The 21314-nt window shown below is 32.9% G+C and overlaps 1 protein-coding gene across 2 annotated transcripts in view; it reads right to left on the reverse strand.

The window, feature by feature from the left end:
- The window catches only part of LOC149807413 (jouberin-like), a 146889-nt gene that overhangs the window by 105974 nt on the left and 19601 nt on the right, over window positions 1-21314 (reverse strand). For both annotated transcript variants that reach the window (XM_089966517.1, XM_089966508.1), the window contains exons 6-14: window positions 20300-20408; window positions 17378-17948; window positions 15667-15748; window positions 13023-13221; window positions 10920-11015; window positions 10100-10193; window positions 8633-8719; window positions 1681-1785; window positions 478-603 (exon numbers count right to left, since the gene is read on the reverse strand). In XM_089966517.1, coding sequence (XP_089822643.1) covers window positions 478-603; window positions 1681-1785; window positions 8633-8719; window positions 10100-10193; window positions 10920-11015; window positions 13023-13221; window positions 15667-15748; window positions 17378-17948; window positions 20300-20408 — 1469 coding nt within the window. The remainder of the gene's footprint in view (window positions 1-477; window positions 604-1680; window positions 1786-8632; window positions 8720-10099; window positions 10194-10919; window positions 11016-13022; window positions 13222-15666; window positions 15749-17377; window positions 17949-20299; window positions 20409-21314) is intronic.

Below are 21314 nucleotides of genomic sequence, written 5' to 3' on the forward strand. Positions count from 1 at the left end.
TAAAATAAGTGTGTAGAAAATTATTGCATTTTTCTCTGTTTTGTCAAAATGGGTAAATTTATCCAGACAAATTTAAACCCCATATATGAAAGAATGATGTTTGCTCATTGACAAAAAATAATTACCAGAGAAGAAAAATTAGTTTAATTTTTCATACGAAACCTGCTTATGTGTAAATTATCACTGGCAGAGGTACTAATGGATGTAAAAGTGGAGGTTTCAGTAGGCTAGATTTTCATTGTAGGCACTTACAAGGAAATTTTTGTCAAACACAAGGCATGCAGTACGTTAGTGTTATTGTTTACAAGTTTCCTCTTAATTATATATTTCCTAAAATGTAGGGTTAACTTGCCACTCTTACATTAAACGATAGTAATTTGACCAAATATTTATGCTACATTCTTTGGGAGTCAAATTACTGATATGTAACCATATAATCACACATGCATTTGGAAATGAGAAACAACAAATTCTTACTGCTTGTGTGGCAAACATGGACCTGGCTGCAGGTTCCACACTCTCTGGAGGGGTGATGCCTTTGAGTGTCACATATAGAGTGGATGGGTAAGGCTTTCTTGACTCTGACTTCCACCACTGATAAATCTGCAGGATGAAATATACAAAAATCTCAAATTCGAATAAAGTCATAGGTCTGAAAGTAATACTTGAAATCACAAGTAGAGCAAGAAGTGTGACACATAACACAGCATCAGATCTGGGTCTATACTGTCTACAGCTAGATGCATGTTACACATGAATAAAAAGTTGCTAAACTAGCAACTTAAGGCATCTTAATTACTTGAGAGGCTGGCTGCAACTACAATAATGTTTATATGTGAACTGAAGGTATTGAGACGATATGGTGACAAATTACTTTAGCATCAATTCAATGTTTTAACAACACTTACTTTCATTACTTGCCAAGGAAAAACCAAATGATTTTAGTACGAATCTCCTGTATTTCCCTACTATAAATAAACACATTTATTTCAGGGTTTTTTCTTACCTTTTTGCAATTTTTTTATGGATGGAACATGAAACTCCTGTGTTGGTACCATGTTGTGTATGAACATTAAAGCCCAATGCTTTATTCAGTCCATGATAGAATTTGTGGGTTTTAAGACTTCTGCTGAGATGTAGCTGACGGGCAGGTAACAATATCTCCCCAGCTAAAGCATGGGAATCATTAATGCATATACTTGCTTAAGAAAATTGAGTCTAATAAAACTAGCATAGACCCAGATCTGCCATCACATGCCAGTAGATCTGGGTCTATGCAATTTATTAGTATTAATCTGTAGAACAAACAACACAGACCCTGATCTGCCAGCGCATTATGTGATGGCAGATCAGGGTCTATATTGTTTGCAGTTGGACCCAACTTATAAACAAGTATATATAATAATGGTAATTGAGGGTTTAGAGTAATAATTTCTGGCAGATTGTTTCCCACTCTAGATATTAATACTGATGTACATGCCTTCAACAGTTAAAAATTTCAGTTGCTAAAACATTTACATGTCCAAAAGGATCACTGATTTGACCAACCAATTGTAAGCCCGATCAAAGACACTTTCAAATATCAATTGCATGACTAATACTTAATGGTGTCAAGTAGCTGGATACAAACTTATTTAACAAATAATTATGCAAATTCAGTTGATGAATATAATGACTTACCTCAACCAAACCTGAGTTGTTTCTACCCCTGACTGCACTTGGAACTTCAAATAACTGAAGTCGTACTTTAGCACCAGTATTAATTTTGTTATTATTTCCAACAACCTGTGGATTAAGGAATAAGTAATAATTGTGTTATAAAATGCCTGTTATCACAATATCAAAATACTGACAAAGTTGACTTTACAATGTAATTCATCACAGAAGTCTAATTTTTTCACTGATATAAAATGAAATTGTTAAAAAAATACTTAATTTTGTTTGGAAACTCAAATGCCAACTATATGGACAACTACCTTCACAAATGTTATGTATCCAATTACATTATAGCTGATCAATTGCAATGCATCACAGATTTATTACACCATAAAAATTGCTTTTTACAATATAGCTGAATAATCAAGATACACCACTGATTTTGACACCATAAAAAATTGCTGTTTTAAAGTATAGCTGAATAATCACAATACATCACTAATTATGGCACCATAAAAATTGCTGTTTTACAATGTAGTTGAATAATTGCAAGACATCACTGTCTTATGACATCATACAAAATTGCTCTATTTCAGTATAGTTGAATAATCACAAGACATCACTGTTATGTATACAGTGTGATTGCAATTTAGGCAATCTCAATTTATGCAAATTTGAATCAACATGAGATGGGGGAAACTGTGATAAACTCTCTCATACATATAGATTGTGCCACCATCGCAGACAAACATTACCCACAATGCCCAGCTCTTATGCCCTCACCATTCTGTTTATTGTGGCCTCAGTGCTGTACAAATTGTCTGTTACAATTTTGGAATGTGATTAGTGATGGCATCTAAAAGACAAGCAAGTGATAGTCTGAAGAGACCAAAGAAGGCTATTTCTTTAGAGGTTAAACTTGAAGTATTGAAAAGGTATGAAGATGGTCAGAGTACCGCCATGATAAAGCATGCTTTGAATCTTAGTGAAAGTACATGTAGAACAATACATATACGTGACAGTGCTGAAAAAATAAAAGCAAGTGTGAAAGCTGGGAACTCGCTTCTGAACTAGAAAAGTTGCTATATCCACCCAAACATAATGGACAGGATGGAAAGAATGTTGGCAATGTGGCTTGATGAACACTACTGTTCAATGCAGCTTTCATTTTCTAATAACATGTACATATGTTCTATTGATTAATGGTCATAATTTCATGTTTCTGTTTTATGTTTCCTAAGTTTCAAGTTCATTTCCCTATGCTTTTTATGAAAATTTTATTATATTTTATTTTAATTTACTTTGCAGAAGCATCCCCTAATTTTAACAACTGAATTTATATAGGGAGAAAGTTATCTCAATTTACACGAATCTCAAATTATGCACTCGCTTCAAAAACGTAACCCTCGCATAAATTGGTATCACACTGTGACTATATTCTGTGTTTAACTCTTGTCCATCATTGTAGATTGTAAGGGTCCTCTTGGAAAAAATATTTTGCCGAGCTAACTTTTGTCCATGATTGTAGACCATGATTATCTTATAGATAATGATCATTTGTGTATTTGGACTTGAGTTATGGAAATTGCTTTTTCCCTTGGAAAAGCCATAGCCCATCTGATATCTGACAAGTAGTTTATTAAAATCTAAGTAATCAGACCTGACTTAAGAATTTGTTGAGAAAATGACCAATAGCCTGGTCCTCTTATTTGTGTCTTAGGTTTTTCTATAAAGGTTGTAATCAACAAATTTATTTATACTTATTGTAACATCTGTTTAGTGAAGTAGTCTTTTAGTTGTATTCAGGATTTATTTATTTAAATTATTCATTGGAATTACATTGTTCTTATTATCTTTTGGAATAAATCACTATTTTGGGATTATTGTGAATTTATTCAAGAACATTCTGGATTATATCATTGTGATAAATCAAAGATTATTAGGACATCTTCACATTCAAGGCTACTGGCACATCAGCACATTCAATACTGGAATTTATTCTGAACACTGTATACTTTTGAATTTGTGATGAAACTTTTAGGACTATTTAGGATTTAATTACAATACTATAAGTTCCTTTCACATTTTCACTTTGTATCATAAGGAAATAAATTATTTGTTGAATTTTACTAAACTTGTTGATTTTGCTTTATCTGTTAAAGACCATAGAGTCATAAGACCACTGACTTATGACACCATAAAAATTGCTGTTTACAGTATAGCTGAATAATAAGTGTGGTTTGAGATCTGTCCTGTTTTCCACTGATTTTGCCATGGAAATCTTAATCACTGCAGACCACAAGTGTAATTATTTTCCAGGTTGGTACTACTAACATAAGGAGGTAAATTTCTTAAGAAAACAGCTTGCAGAGATGCAATACTTAGCATAAATTCAAATGTTCATTAACTACAAAAGACAAAATTCATAGGTAAGAATCATTAAAGAGATATACTTATAGATACTGAATTAGGAATAAATAGATTAAAGCAAAATTTGGAACAGAAAATTCCACAGTATAACCTTTTTCTCATACACTAAATAATCAAATATTTTCTGAGACAAAATTGAGGTTTCATAATACCAACCTAGCTTTACATTAACATCTTTAAAGACAGCACAAAACACAGAAGTAAAATTAACAAGACCAGACTGTATACAGGAAAATTATATAACATTAGGAGCTGGAGAAATAAAATACATCATAAAATTGTCCAACAAGTCATTTCTGTTAAGAACAATTATTCTATGGAGAGGTGAAGAAATGTTCCAAATATAAATTTTTTCCAAAAGAGATATTGGAGCTAGACTTTGCAATTTTTATACTCATACTAAAATAATTGGAATAGTGGAGTCCAACAAATTTCATCATCAGATGACTACAAGAGAAAGCACATTGGCAGCCCATTTCAAATTCAGTTACTCAAAGAAGGGAATTTAATATGAAATTATTAACTTTAATACATCTCCTTTTTCCCTTGATTTTAAGTCATTAATACATTATTTCCACAAAAGAAATATTTATATATTTATAACTATGTGTTTTGAAAACTTTAGGAGAAAATGATGATATTATGTAGAAAGATTCCTGAATTTAATATATGGTAGCCCTTGGCATCCAGGTACATTTGCATGATCCTGTATAGTCAGCCATAAGAATACTGAGGCTTGCTAGTCTAACTAAATTCATTAAATCTGGCTACTCTGTCACAACACCTGCATGATGTTACAACATCAGCTAATCTGTCACAACATCTGCCTGATGTTACAACATCAGCTAATCTGTCACATCTGCCTGATGTGTTACATCAGGCTAATCTGTCACAATAGCTGCCTGATGTTATAACATCAGCTAATCTGTCACAACATCTGCCTGATCTGTTACAACATCATGCTATTCTGTCACAACATCTGACTGACCTGTTACAACATCATGCTAATCTGTCACATCTGACTGATTTGTTACAACATCAAGCTAATAAGTCAAAAGATTTGAGGCTCTGTGCACCATATACTGATGCTGACAACTGACATTCATGATGGCTGGAATAACAACAGTTAAGTGCTAAAGAAAAAACATCAGTGGCCATGGAAACCTTGATTTCATCATCTCTTGATCCCATGTATGGAGAGAAAATAAGTAGGCGATATTATGATGCCTTTTAGTCTTTTTTTAATGAGAACAGGTGCAGTATTTGTTTTGTTTGTTCCATGTATATCTTTGCGATTATAGGTATTTTCAATTGGATCTACAAACTGTTCCCTTGGAAGGTTTGTATTATGAGATGCCTATGATACAAACCAATGTAATAGATTTAAACCATGTAACATATCCAGTACTTTTGCTGCATGCAAATTAGCTCCATCCAGAGTATGTGATGAACTTCCATTCAGTACAAATATACAAGGATAATGGACTGAAACTCAGTGATCAGAGGTGAAATGAGTAGCCTACAAGTAGGTTAGTGTGATAAATGTAACTACATCAAGTATTACCATGTATTGTATGATCTTACTGTTATCTTTTCTATTTTATAAATCTATTCTTTATCTTTTAATATAATTCATGGAGATATATGGGCATCAAACAGATATCAAATTCAAGTGCTAGTGGAATTCATGGAGATAAAATGGGCATCATACGGATATAAAATTTCATGTACTAATGCAATTTATGTAGATAAAATGGGCATCATACGGATATAAAAATTCATGTGCTAATGGAATTCATGGAGATAAAATAGGCATCATACAGATATCAAATTCATATGTTAATGGAATTCATGTAGATAATAAGGCATCATATGGATACCAAATTCATGTGCTAATGGAATTCATGGAGATAAAATGGGCATCATATGGATATCAAATTCATATGCTAATGGAATTCATGTAGATAATAAGGCATCATACGCATATCAATTCATGTGCTAATGGAATTCATGGAGATAAAATGGGCATCATATGGATATCAAATTCATATGCTAATGGAATTCATGTAGATAATAAGGCATCATATGGATATCAAATTCATATGCTAATGGAATTCATGGAGATAAAATGGGCATCATACAGATATCAAATTCATGTGCTAATGGAATTAATGTAGATAATAAGGCATCATACGGATATAAAAATTAAAGTGCTAGTGGAATTCACGGAGATAAAATGGGCATCATACGGATATAAAATTTCATGTGCTAATGGAATTCATGGGGATAAAATGGGCATCATATGGATATCAAATTCATATGCTAATGGAATTCATGTAGATAATAAGGGCATTATACGGATATAAAAATTCATGGACTAATGGAATTCATGTAGATAATAAGGGCATCATACGGATATAAAAATTCATATGCTAATGGAATTCATGTAGATAAAATGGGCATCATATGGATATCAAATTCATGGGCTAATGGAATTCATGTAGATAAAATGGGCATCATACAGATATCAAATTCATATGCTAATGGAATTCATGGAGATAAAATGGGCATCATATGGATATCAAATTCAAGTGCTAATGGTATTCATGTAGATAATAAGGCATCATACGGATATAAAAATTCATATGCTAATGGAATTCATGTAGATAAAATGGGCATCATACAGATATCAAATTCGTATGCTAATGGAATTCATGGAGATAAAATGGGCATCATATGGATATCAAATTCATGTGCTAATGGAATTCATGGAGATAAAATGGGCATCATACAGATATCAAATTCATATGCTAATGGAATTCATGTAGATAATAAAGGCAACATACAGATATAAAAATTCATATGCTAATGGAATTCATGTAGACAAAATGGGCATCATACAGATATCAAATTCATATGCTAATGGAATTCATGTAGATAATAAGGCATCATATGGATATCAAATTCATGTGCTAATGGAATTCATGTAGATAATAAGGGCATTATATGGATATAAAAATTCATGGGCTAATGGAATTCATGTAGATAGAATGGGCATCATATGGATGTCAAATTCATATGCTAAAGGAACTGCATATATAATAGAAAAGCAACGTATAGGTATCTGGATATATGTGTAATGTCTAATATAATAAAGCTTGGAAGGGAAGGAAAATATAGGTTGCCCATAATTAATTCTTACTGCTTCTTCCCATGAATGCTCTTGTAATTGTCCTACACATTTGTTCCTAACTGAATGCTTACAACAAAAAAAGAACAGTGATGTCATTTCAATTTAAGGATGGTATCATTTACAAACTTTATAATAATCAATATAGCTGTAACTCAGGTATCAAGTCTGATATTAGTCCTGTTCCAGTGGTGTCATGAATGTGTCTGAAACACTACATGACCATGCATACAGACCTACAAGATAATTAGTGTTTATTTGCTTTGATAGCAAATGCAGCCACTGTAATTATGATGTATTTGAACTGAAGCACTTTTATTCTGGTTTCTTCACTTTAGTAGTTGATAGCATCACTTTACATCATTGTTGTTTAATTTTTATTGAAATTATAACTTTAATTACATACATACAGTATAGAGATGGGCATTTATGCTAAAACTGAATCAATATAAATGACATTAATGAATATTTTCACTGAAACAAAACTGCATAATCAGTTAACATGATTACCTAAAACATGAGCCTTACAAAGCACATGGAAAAAGGAAGTTGCTGGCAAAGCAACAAACTGTAAAATGATATTTGGCCATAAATGACTAAAGCTTCATTGCCTCTCATTCTCTCTAAATCTAACATTTTGAGGCCAATGCTGGTGTCATCAAGTTTTATGAGTGTAAGAACAAGTCTAAAAATAAGATTTGTGCAGCTGTTATGTGCAAATGTCATTAAATAACAACAGCTGACTTCTGTGGGGCTAACTCAAGTGACATACAACACTGATTTAATTTCATGCCAAAATCCACTGGCTGAGTTAGCTATCATCTTCATACTGGGCATTTAAGTGCCTAAACTAGAATGGAGAAATTCCAAAGTCAATAAAATACATTTTCATGCTGTTGTTTTGTGTTGTTTTTTCCTAAATCATAATTCTAATTTGCAAACATTTTGGAAAATCGTGAAATAAACAGGAACCAAAGGTGTGGCTTCTTATTAATTTCACCTTTGGCTTGTGAAAGCTCCATATATGATGTTTAAAATGTTGTCAAATATTTATTCTCATTTTTATAAAATTAAAACCATATATCCTGCTCTAAAGACAATATTTAAACAAAACTCGTCAATAGTGTCTACTTTATTATAGTTCAAGGTATAATGCAAGTTAAAGATATCCTTTTATTGGCTTCTGGCTGCTCTACCTATAGTATCAGAGAGAAAAAATCTCTTTATAAAGCAAAGAGTAGGTAGGTATGTATAAGCATACACAGTGTGTGGGTATAAGCATAAAGAGTAGGTAAGGATAAACATATAGAGTGTGTAGGTTCTTCAAAGAGTCGGAATCATGATCTGTCCAATTACCTTGAGAAAGGCCCATGCAATCCTGTGCCAACCTTTGCTATGTTCATTATCTGCACTAGCTCGGGTCATACTGACAAAATCCATTAGCTGAAGAACAAATTCATTTTTATATGCTGATGAAACTATGAGTGAAATGGAAAATGTTCTTGCACGACATTATAATGAGTGTGAAACTGCCTCATTATGACAAATGCTAGAAAAAAGAATAAAATCTATTCGAAAAAGATCAATGTGTGTGTGTGTGTGTGTGTGTGTGTATTTGACTTCAGCACAATAATGGCTTTATTGCAACAAATAAATGTAAAGTTTCAAAATGTAAAATGAATTACAACAATTTCTGGAACATAAACCATTCTTAAGCAATTAATAAAAGAAAACACGAAATACAAAAAAGATAAAATAAAAAATGTAAAGTTGGTAAAATGTATATGAAACAAACGATAATGGTAACACATGTAAAATCCTTGAAACATATGGTGCAAATTTGATATATAAACCACATTCTGTTAGATTCTAGATTTTCTCATGAAGCACATCATAACACATTTTCTCATGTAGCACATCATAACACATTTTTTCATGTAGCACATCATAACACATTTTCTCATGGAGTACATGATAACAATTTCTCATGCAGTACATCATAACACATTTTCTCATGTAGCACATCATAACACATATTCTCATGTAGCACATCATAACAATTTCTCATGTAGTACATCATAACACATTTTCTCATGGAGTACATGATAACAATTTCTCATGTAGTACATCATAACTACATCACAACACATTTTCTCATGGAGTACATGATAACAATTTCTCATGTAGTACATCATAACATTTTCTCATGTACTACATCATAACACATTTTCTTCTTGCAGTTCACATCAAAATATTTCTGTCTCACTTGGTGCACATCAACAAACACGAAAAGAAGGTGTTCCACTGTCAATGGACACTGGCATAGTTTGTGTTCTGGTCAAGGTTCACCCTTCTATAGGTATGCATGAATCAGTTATGTGTGTCTGATATACAATGATCACAATAACACCTCATCTCTGTGATTTATTAATACAAGGGATGCTACTCTCCAATTGTGCATCTGACCATCTTAAGTGTGTGTAGTTGTCATTCCATTATTTTGCAAATAAAACACAAACAAAACAATAAGATTTTGTGCAAGTTCTTACAATCAAACTATAAATGTAAAAGTATTCATTCAGATTAACATACTGGAAAAACAGGTTGACATCAAAGTCCAAACTTTTCCATTACAAAATGTGACACTATTAGTTTATTATTATTATTATCGTTGTTTATATCTGACAACACATTAATAAACCATACAAATCCTACAGTGACTGCTGGAACAATAACATTTGAAAGCTGGTTCAATATTGTCTGCCTTGGTCTTTGTTCTTCATGCATTATGATCAACTTCATTAAAAAAATGTCATAACTTACCTCAAAGAAAATAATGACTTTGGGTTTGCTCTGTATAAAGTAGTTATAATTTTCATTGAAAATTAAGAGTTCTTCCCACACTGGTAAAGTGGATCTGAGAATAAAGTAAAAAGAAATAACTATGTGCACTTCATGATTTTGCAAACATATAAATGGAATTACAACTTGAGCATGATGTGAAACCATTTAAAAAATCATGCATTTAAAGAATTTACAGAGTCAGTAAAACTTCACAGGATTGCAGGTAGATTTAAATCAGTGGTGTCAGGTGTACAAAAATCTACTTGACACATACTGATGAAATTATAAAAAGCTGATAATTTCTAAACATCCCAGTATCATTTATTTCACAAAGTGAGTTTCTATGTTCAGTTACTTTTTTGATCTTACACTAATAAAACTCTGAGACCAACTTATATTAGGAGTATATGAACACTTTTTCTTTGCTGACATCTATAAGATGTTTGCTAAATGAAGGAAATGAGAAATATGTCATAGACGCCACTTCAAATACAGAATAGTCATAACATACCATACATACTTGCCTATATGTAGTCCAAATGCAAACTGTACTGATCTTCTGTCACATAATGTGTCAGCAGACCAGGGTCTTTTGTTATTTGCAGTTGGACTTGACTTATAGTTGAATATATTCAGTACATGTAATACAAATGTCTTACTTTATATATGGTACATGTAACACAAATGTCTTACTTTATATATGGTACATGTAATACAAAAGTCTTACTTTATATATGGTACATGTAATACAAATGTCTAACTTTATATACGGTACATGTAGTACAAATGTCTAACTTACTTCCTCTGTTTAAAGTCAAATGGTTTTGTCATTATGGGCAAGATGTAATCCACGATCTCATTCTTTGTCTCATAATATGCAGTCACTGCTCGTTCCCTGAAGGTGCAACAGAATACATAATGGTTGGAAAAACAAAGAATATTAAACTATATTATTCATCTCTAATCTAGAAAACTCAGTTTCTTTTCTCAGAATTGATAAAAAACTCATGTGCAAAATAGCGACTTAAGAATATAATTGATTTAAGCAAAAGAAAATAAATACATTCATGGGTGTCCATAATGGTTCTAGGTCAATATGGAGATGGACAATTCGGAGACAGACATTTTGGAGAATGAATAATTCAGAGACAGACATTTCGCAGATCATGAGCAATGAATTTAAAGATGGAAAAGTCAAATAAAAATGCAAGGTGAATTAACAAGACTCACATAAAAACAAACTTTAATGATTTGATTGTTTTTAGAAATGTCTACGAGTAAATCATGAAATATTAATCTACTCACAGCTCAAAGACAGATGGCTGTTGCAGATATATAAAAGTAAACCGTTTCAATGAGCATGTGTTAAGTGTTAGTAATAGCCAGTGACTACTATTAAAAAAAGCTTCAACTTATGAAAATAACTATCAAGCATACATAAAAGAATGGACTTAATTAGTAATTTAAGAAGGGGCATAATTATATCAGCATGCAAGAGTCCGTTTTTGACTGTGTTGCTGCATTTCAGTTTGTCTTTTCATGTACCTTCTGAAAGAATATAGCTAAACATCAAAATGATAAGGTCTTATTGAGTAATCGTTAAGACATCGCCTAATTATGTGGGTTATGCTGGTATTACTTGGCAATTAATATTATTCAGTGACAGAATCTAGATTAGGAAAATATTTTTTTTTAAAATTAGTATCACTGGTAACAGTTAAACACAGTCATATGTTGTCATGTAACTAAATCCATAGACATTTCTAAAAAATATGAATTTATTTAATCATGTTTTTATTTGTAAATTGTCCCCTCCTTGAATTATACATTCTCTTAAAGGTCCATCTTTGAATTGTCCATTCTCTAAAAATGTCCATCTCCGAACTGTTTCTTCTCCAAGCTGTCCACCTCTAAACTGTCCAGACAACGTCCATAATATATGTATTTTAATTGTTTGTCTTGCAGTCACTTGTTTAATTTACCTTAATGTAATTGCATTAGTCATATGTATGTTATAGTCTAGATAAATGACATTGGACTGTATCCTGTTCAAATTAAGTAGGATAATGAGTCCATTTATAGATGAGAAAAGTAGCCAATATACCAATATTACATGCTGAGATAATTCATGCTTGAGTAAAGTTTCCACACTAGTTTTCTTCTGAATAAGACAAATTAGGCATCTTAGGTTAGTGCCCATTGTAAATTAGGTTTATGAAATGAATACTGAATGACTTCTATTGTTTTCCAAGCCTTGTTGAACAAAAGTTTGTAAAGTAACAAATTTAGCTACTGTTACATCATGATATGACATTCAAACCTAGGAAAATGTCATAACATGACATGTCAATAGCGAACATATCAAAAGCATGACACTGCTAACAACAACATCATAACATGATTTGTCAATAATGAAGATGTCAAAGCATGACACTTCTATCAGCAATGTCTAACATGATATGCCAACAGTAAACATGTCAAAAGCATGACACTGCTAACAACATCATAACATGTCATGTCAATAGTGAACATGTCAAAAGCATGACAATGCTAACAATGTCATAAGTGAACATGACAAAAGTATGAATAAAAAAAGTCAGATATATAAAATCATGGAAAGAAATATCTACATTAGATGCTATATTACTATCTCAACCAAAACACTTTCTGGTTCCACTCATTCTGTTCAAACCATTCTTTTTAGAAATAACACATTAAATTAATTGTAACATTAATATCATAATCTAAATAACTTCAAGCTGTGTTTCATTCACCTCAGTTACAAAACAATAAAATCAAAGTATCTTTAGACGACTTTATCATATTTCCAAGTTCACCAAGTGCCTTTAACAAACAATCTAAGTTATTGTAGACACATTAGAAGAAAGGATGATGTTCGTACTTGTGCTGCTTTGTGAGGTATTTTCCTGTATCTTCATCAACAACATGAACCCTAACAAGAGGATGCATAATGAAGAAGTCATTTTTCAGCTTGTCTGTCCTGTGTATTGTGATGGCCAGGATCTGCCCTCCATCCTCAATCTCTTTCTCCTCCTCTACCTTTACCTCACCAGCTGCCTCCCCCTCCTCAGCCTTTGCATCTGCAAAGAAAACCAAATGTCTGACATATTGGTATACTGCTGAATTTCAGAACTGAGTGGCAGGATGGCCTTGAGATTGGCGGGTGTTTTCAAAAAGGTCTTGAGCAGGCAGCAAGAATGAAAAAAAAACCAAACAATTTAATGACATACAAAATATTCAGACAAGAGTCCCTCAAAGAGAATGATACTTGACTGAAAAGAAATTTCCAGGAATCCAATATAAGACCATACTTTTCTATTTAACTGTTGTGTTCATATTCTTGATCAATAACAAGATTTCAAGATGGCCACTGTAGCAGTTAAACTGAATATCAGATCAGCCTCATTTTCACTAAGGTCCACAGAGACATCATAAAAAATCTTTAAGTGAAAATCTCATGAATGTGGTTGACAATGCTGATGTTAAAAATGTCAAAATATTATTACTAATGTACGTGGCAAAAAACATAATCTGAGCATAAAAAGAGTCCATAAAAAGAGTCATCTATATATTACATGCCATAATTACAGAAAACCTTATGAAAAATGTACATTTATTGGTGCTACTTACCTGGATCTGCAGTTAGTTATTGTCACAAATCAGTTAAATCCATGTAGATTAGTATAAGAATAAAGACACAAAACAAGATGATAAATTATTTATACACAACATTCAGTTTAACTAGTCTACAGTACAAATCTAACTTTAGCTAAAAGGTCGTAAAGTTAAACTCAACAAATTCTGAATGCAGTATTACATGACTGTTGAATTACTCTTTCAATTTGTAAATCACTATTGATCTGTCCTTTTCCTGATGCAATATGTTCTTCAGTTTAACAAAATCCACCCCCTCTAACATTTTTCAGTCATATAACATCTATGAGACACATTGATAAAGCCCATTTTACTAAATATCTGGTACCATGGTGTTTTTTCTTCTTCAAAACAGACTGGTCTGCTACTTAGGTGTGTATCAAACTAGAAATCTGTAACACATGGTTTTAAATTCAAGAAACCCAACTATTTTCATGGAAACATGTCATGTACAGTTGCTAAAAATAGTAAACAAGGAAACTGTTCGTCTACAGAGCCATGGTCACACATGTAGAAAATATAAGATCAGTAGACAGAGTTCTACAGTGGACAAATGCACAGTAGCCAATAGTCACATGACACCAGCTTTGAACTCTGTGTCAAGCTTGCTCTTGACATCGGCAGATATAATCTTGATCTGAACTTGGAAACGTGTTTTTTTTTTTTTACATGAACTAAACAGGTACCCTATAGCTAATTTTATTACCCAGGTAATTATGAACAGATGGGTACCAGAGTACCTGTTGACAGCTTCAGCTTTAGCTGATGTAAGACGAAATGGATTATGCAAATGGTGACTCTGGTGAATGTTGTTGGTAACGCTGATGTAAGACCAAATGGACTATGTGAATGGTGACTCTAGTGAAAAACTGGTTGACAAAGCTAATGTAAGACCAAATGAATTATGTGCATGGTGACTCTTGTGAATGTTGTTGACAATACTGATATAAGACAATGGAATATGTGAATGGTGACTGTAGTAAATGTGGTTGACAATACTGATGTAAGACCAAATGGAATATGTGAATGGTGACTGTAGTAAATGTGGCTGACAATACTGATGTAAGACCAAATGGACTATGTGAATGGTGACTCTAGTGAATGTGGTTGGCAATACTAATGTATGAATTGTAAATGTTATCATAAAACACCGACACAGTAACATCCTATTTCATTTGGCACCCAAATTTTCTTTACATTTGTTTTAATCTAAACAACATTATTCTAACATCTCTTAACTCATTCTGCCCCAATCCCACCTGTAGGTGTGATGAGGTTGTACCCCATTTCTGAGCTCTGCAGCATTAAAGTCGTTTAAGATACACCAACGTGGGTGGTATTACAAAAAAACTGACAGATATAGCTCTACAATGATACCAAATAATCTGGAAGTTCTAGTTGCACTACAAAATACAGAGAGGAAAACCTCATTTTTTGGACCTGCTTTTTTTTTCACCCAAAATTTGCTCGTGGTCGGAATGCGATTTTGTGTCTGGATTTTATACCTTTTGGCCTCAGATCTAAGGCAGACTGGTCTGAACTGTACACAGACAGGTGAACCTTTGCAAAAACTAGGATAAGGTGGGCATTTGGAATAAAGAGTGGTCTCCATGTGAAAATGATGGGTCCATTAAGCAAAAAAAAAAAAAAACAGAAAAGAACTCCAACTTTTACCCTTCTGCTCATGCGCAAGCAAAATAGCCAATGGAAAACGATGTTTCTAATACAACTAGGCATTAGTCTCATGGAAAATCTGTTGAATGCCGAAGTATTACGATGTATTTAGAAATAGCCCCCAAAATGTCTTTCCTACTCGCATTTCAGGCAAAACGACAAAAACCTCTGGGGTCGAATGAGTTAAAGACTTTTACCTCTTTGTTTCTTCTTCTTTCCTTTCTTCTTGGGAGTCTCTTCCTCTTTCTCTTCTTCTTCTTTCTTTTCTTCATCCTCTTTCTAAAATTAATGAATCCTATTTATTAGCACACAGTGAATGGCTGTAATTAGCAGCACTTATGGCATATCAGCACAAAAGTGACTACATAATATCATCAAAAGGTTATTGGCACACAGTGAAAATTAAGGACATCGAAAAACTAAATCTCTTGCTGATATTTTTTTAACCCTCATTTAGAGGCCTATTGTCAATTTCTGATAAATAATATTGTTCTAATAGGGATGGACAGAACCTGACTGTAAATAAATATATTATGATGTTTCTAATAGGGACAGACAGGGCTTGACTGTAATAAATATACCAATGTTAAAAACAATAAAGCTACAGCAATGGCATGCCACTGCAAATCCAGTGCTTTTTATTGTATATTCTAACACCCCCTCAGACCTCGTACTCACTGCATCATTCAGATGGTGACCCAGGAGCCACATATATGTGGGTTGACATATTCCTAGGGATATCAGTCACTGGAGACTAGGTTAACACCCCTCTAGCAGATGGTTACCATTGAGGAAACATACGTGCATAGTTCATGTATTTCCATCAAACAGTTTGGGATGAATTGTAGTAAAAGGAAGATGGAGGTATCTCAACAGACAAATGGAGGTATCACAACTGACAGACTGAGGGGATCATAATGGACAGATGGAGTGTATCTTAATGGACAGATGATGGATATCAAAATAAGACAAATTTAGGGTGTCAAAATAGGCAAATGGAAGGTATCTACACGGACAGATGGAGGGTATCAACATGGACAGAATGAGGGCATCACAAGCAATATATAGAAGGTATCAAAATAGACAGACAGAGGGTATCACAATGGACAGATGGAGGGTACTGCAACAGACTGATAGAGGGTATCAAAACTGATGGATCATATCAAAGTAGACAGATGGAGGGTATCAAAATAGGCAGATGAAGAGTATCAATATAGATGAAGGTATCACAACAGATAGATGGAATTTATCACAGTAGACTCATGGATGGTATCACATTAGACAGATGAAGAATATCACAAAAGACAGATGGAGGGAATAAAAGAATATCACTATAGACAGATGGAGGGTATCAAAACAGACAGATGGAGGGTATCACACTAGATGTTGGCTATTACAATAGACAGATGGAGGGTATCACAACAGAAAGATGAAGGGTAGCACAACAGACAAATGAAGGGTAGCACAATAGAGGGATGCTTTAAAAAAAAAAAAGAAACAAAATAAAACGTCACATCGAGATAAAAGCTTCATTTGTGCAACAAATGATCCTAACTACTATTTTTCAAATGACATTAATCTAAAAGTCATGCCAATGTTTCCACACTGATGTAAACAAATTACCTGTAAAATCAAGGTAAGTACTTACTATATTACAAAGATTGTATTATCTCCTGTGTCTTTCACATGGCTAATAATTTCATCCACAGATTTTGATTGTGATAGTTTTTGAATATTAAGTTTTAACATCAGCAAATAAATACAGAAATTTAGGGTTGGTAACATCTGCTTCTTTATCATTAGGAATAATTTCCTTCACAAGCAATACACCCTTTGTATAAGTACTTAATATAATAATACAACCTGCCATAATTTCTCATTTATTCACAAAAGCCATACTTCATTTACCTCCTCTTCTCCACCCTTCTTCTTCTTTTTTCTTGCTCTTGGAGAAAGTGCACCCTCATCAGGAGACAGAGATTGTTCTTCTTCACCCACATGAGTTTCTTCCTTCTTTTTCTTTCCTTTGGGAGATGTAACTTCCTCATCTGGGGACAAGTGCTCTTCATCTGCCCCTTCATCAGCTTCTCCTTTCCTCCTCTTTGTCTTCTTTCCTTTTGGTGATGGAAGATCTGCACCTGGGGACATTCCTTGCTCCTCTTCTTTTTCAGGGCCTTTGTCTTGGGGAGGTTTCTTTTTCTTCTTTTTGTTAGGTGTTGTCTCTTCTTCAGTTGGTGGGCCAATGCTATCCTCTGACCTTGGTGACATAGTGTGTCCTTCTTCACCAGCTTCAGCTGCCGTTTTCTTTCTCCTTGATTTCTTGGTTGGAGTAGCCACTCCTTTTGATGGCAACTTCAACTCATCTTCACTTCTTCCAGAAAGTACACCCTCTTCTTTCTTTTTCTTTTTTTTACCAGGTGTTCTTTTGTGAGTTTCTAGTTCAGAGATACTCATAGTTTTGTCCCCTGGTGCTATTATACTAAGAAAAATAGAAAGAAGTATACCTGAAAGGAACTGATGCTCTACATAAACAATTTCAAGCAATGCAAGATAAAGACCATTTCTTTGTAACTGCTCAATGTTGAAACCATCTCTGATATTCTGAGACAAAAATAAGTTTTTCAAGATGGTCATTGTGGAGACAATACTAGATGCAAGACTGGCACCTTTTTCATTTAGGATCATGTAGACATCATAAATCATTTGGTGAAAAACTCATGTTGATATGACATCCATTCAGGGTGGGTAGCAATAAAACAACTTTCAAAATAGCTACCTCAGTGGTCATAATTGAAGTCAGATCAGCATCATTTTCATCTATAATAAACTAGACACCAAAGAATTCCAATGAAAACCCCACATCGATATGATTTTCCATTTAAGAGGAATAGCAATAACAAGATTTTTAAGATTGCTGCGATGGCAGCTATAGTGGATGTCCAAGCAGCACACTTTTGTTTAGGACCAAATAAACCTTGGTATAAATGTGTGTGTAAAGTTTCACGGCAATCTTCAGAGAATTAACTATGACAAACTTTTACTAAGAGGTAGATCAATGACACACAACAGGCCATCCCATAAGCTAGTCTTTTCTACATCCAGTAGATCTAAAAACATGCCATGAAATGAGTTAACTGGAGTTACTCTTTATCACACTATCTTAACAGTGACATATATATATATATATATATATATATATATATATATATATACCAAATAATATTGGTATATCAAATTGTGATCAGCCCATAGCACAAAAATATGAATATATAAACATTATTTCAACTACAGGCCTATAGATCAATGATGAATTTCTACTCATTAATCACAAATGACATGAAAATAATGATGAAAAGTAATAATAGTCCCTGTTTTCTAAATGAAATTAAAATGGTACACAATTTCATCAGAATCCTTTCTTTTATCCATTCCCCTCTTGACAAAATAACCAAAAATCTGGAGTGAGAAAGAAAAACAAATTGTGCTGGACAAAAACATTAAAACTGAACTTGTACCAAGTAACCTACAAGAATATGGTTCATCAATAATGTATGTTTACACTTTTCTTGGGATCTATCTACAGTGTTCATAATACCAATGATACATAGTTGCAAAAGCCAGTCAACACTATACACTGAATTTATCGGTTATGAGGCATACATACTGTAATGTATTTAATGTGCTGTTGTTGTTGTTTCATAAAACATATTATAATGTTCTAAAAATCGATTATTAATTATCAAATATGAAAATGTCAAAATGGTCACTGCCCCTTCCTCTCCCTCTCTGGATTATCATAGCTAGATATGGACGAAAAATCATGAAAATATGAGCTTTGGGGATGATGGTCAAGCTAAGTCAAACCATCCAAAGGGGGGGGGGGAAGAGAGAGAGAATTTTATAGTCTTTAAAAATGTTAATTAAAGCAGAATAATGACTTAGATCAATTGTATTTATATTAAAATATTTTAATTACCTCTTGTTGGTTTGTCATTTCACTTAGTTTGTATGCCATGCTAATTTCCATACACCAGTACATGAATGCCTGAGTTCAGCTTCAGTGTACAATAAGCTAACCATGTTTGTAGTGCACTACTTTCTTCATAAAAAAAACTTTCATGTTTAGATCATAAGTGTGTCTTATACTGCTTTAGTTTATGTGAATAAAAATAGAAACTCAAAAAGAGAACAATCAGCTTATCAATTTGTATATGTAATTGTGATCAACAAGAAAAGATGTAGAACTCACAGGGATGTGAGGAGTTCATTCACTCGGTTAATGCACAGTTTTCCGCAGTGTATCAAAACTCTGTTCAAAGGGCAAACATGTGTATTTGTATGTGATATAAATAAAATATATGTATAGTATGTATGCTGTATTAATGATGTACCACTCATATAAATTTTTTCATTTAAAGGAAACTTGGCAAGCCTTGTTTCCTTTTAATGAAAAGTTTATACATCTTACAGTATATCAGTGATACAGCATATATATATATATATATATATATATATATATATATATATATATATATATATATATATATATATATATATATATATATATATATATATATCAGAATATTACTGTGACACTGCAAACCTTCAAAATAGGGTAAATCAACAGTCCATGCTACCTATGAATAAAAATATGATATCAATATACCTGTTGTGGAAAAAAAACAGTATAGGTCAGCTTATCAGACTTATGAAAAGTTAAACCTTAAAAATAACATATTTGGTTTTATAAAAGTCATGAGGTATAAATCACAAATGAAAAGCATGTAAACTAAAAATTCTTTCTTGACTGACCAACAAATGTTTATTTACCTGTCTTCAATTTTTTCATCAACTTCTTTCTTTTTCTTCTTCTTTGCTGTTTTTGTCTGTGTTTCATCAAATACTTCAACTTGGCTTTGTTTAAGCTTATTGTCTTTGACTGAAGTAAAAATACAAAATAGTGATATTTTACCAGTACCATGAAACTAATTTATAATCAGACCCGAAAAGAGCATTAAGTCTCAAGCAAAGTTGTATGTGTTGTTTGCAAGTATATGTGTATGTGTGTGTTTACAAGTGTATGTGTATGTGTGTGTTTACATATGTATGTGTATATGTGTGTTTACATGTGTATGTGTATGTATGTTTACATGTGTATGAGAATGTATATGTGTGTGCTTACAATTGTATGTGTATGTGTGTTTACATGTGTATGTGTATATGTGTGTTTACATGTGTATGTTACACGTGTACGAGTATGTATGTGTATGTGTGTGTTTACAACTGTATGTGTATGTGTGTGTTTACATGCATGTTAGTTGTCTGAATAAAATAAGACAAGAGTCCCTCAAAGGGACTGATACTCTGTTGTCCAAAAACTATTCAATGAAATTCAAGACTAAATTAAAAAAATCCCTTTTAACTGCTGAGTGATGAAACCATCTGGTTTCCATAATCTCTATTAGCTTACCATTTGCATCAATGACCAATATTACATGATATCATAACAAGTCTTCTGGAAAAATTCCCACATCAATATACCCATCCATTCAGAAGTAATAGTGACAAGATTTGTAAGATGGTTATCATCATGGCCATATGGAATGTAAGACTGGTACCATTTCCATTTAGAACCATGTCAATATGGACACACCATGACTGACATATTTAGAACCATGTCCATATGGACACACCATGACTGACATATTTAAAACCATGTCAATGTGGACACACCATGACTGACATATTTAGAACCATGTCCATATGGACACACCATGACTGACATATTTAAAACCATGTCAATATGGACACACCATGAATGACATATTTAGAACCATGTCAATAT

Source organism: Sinohyriopsis cumingii, chromosome 1 (genome assembly GCF_028554795.1).
Source record: "Sinohyriopsis cumingii isolate HCF-2022 chromosome 1, ASM2855479v2, whole genome shotgun sequence".
Lineage (NCBI taxonomy): Eukaryota > Metazoa > Mollusca > Bivalvia > Unionida > Unionidae > Sinohyriopsis > Sinohyriopsis cumingii.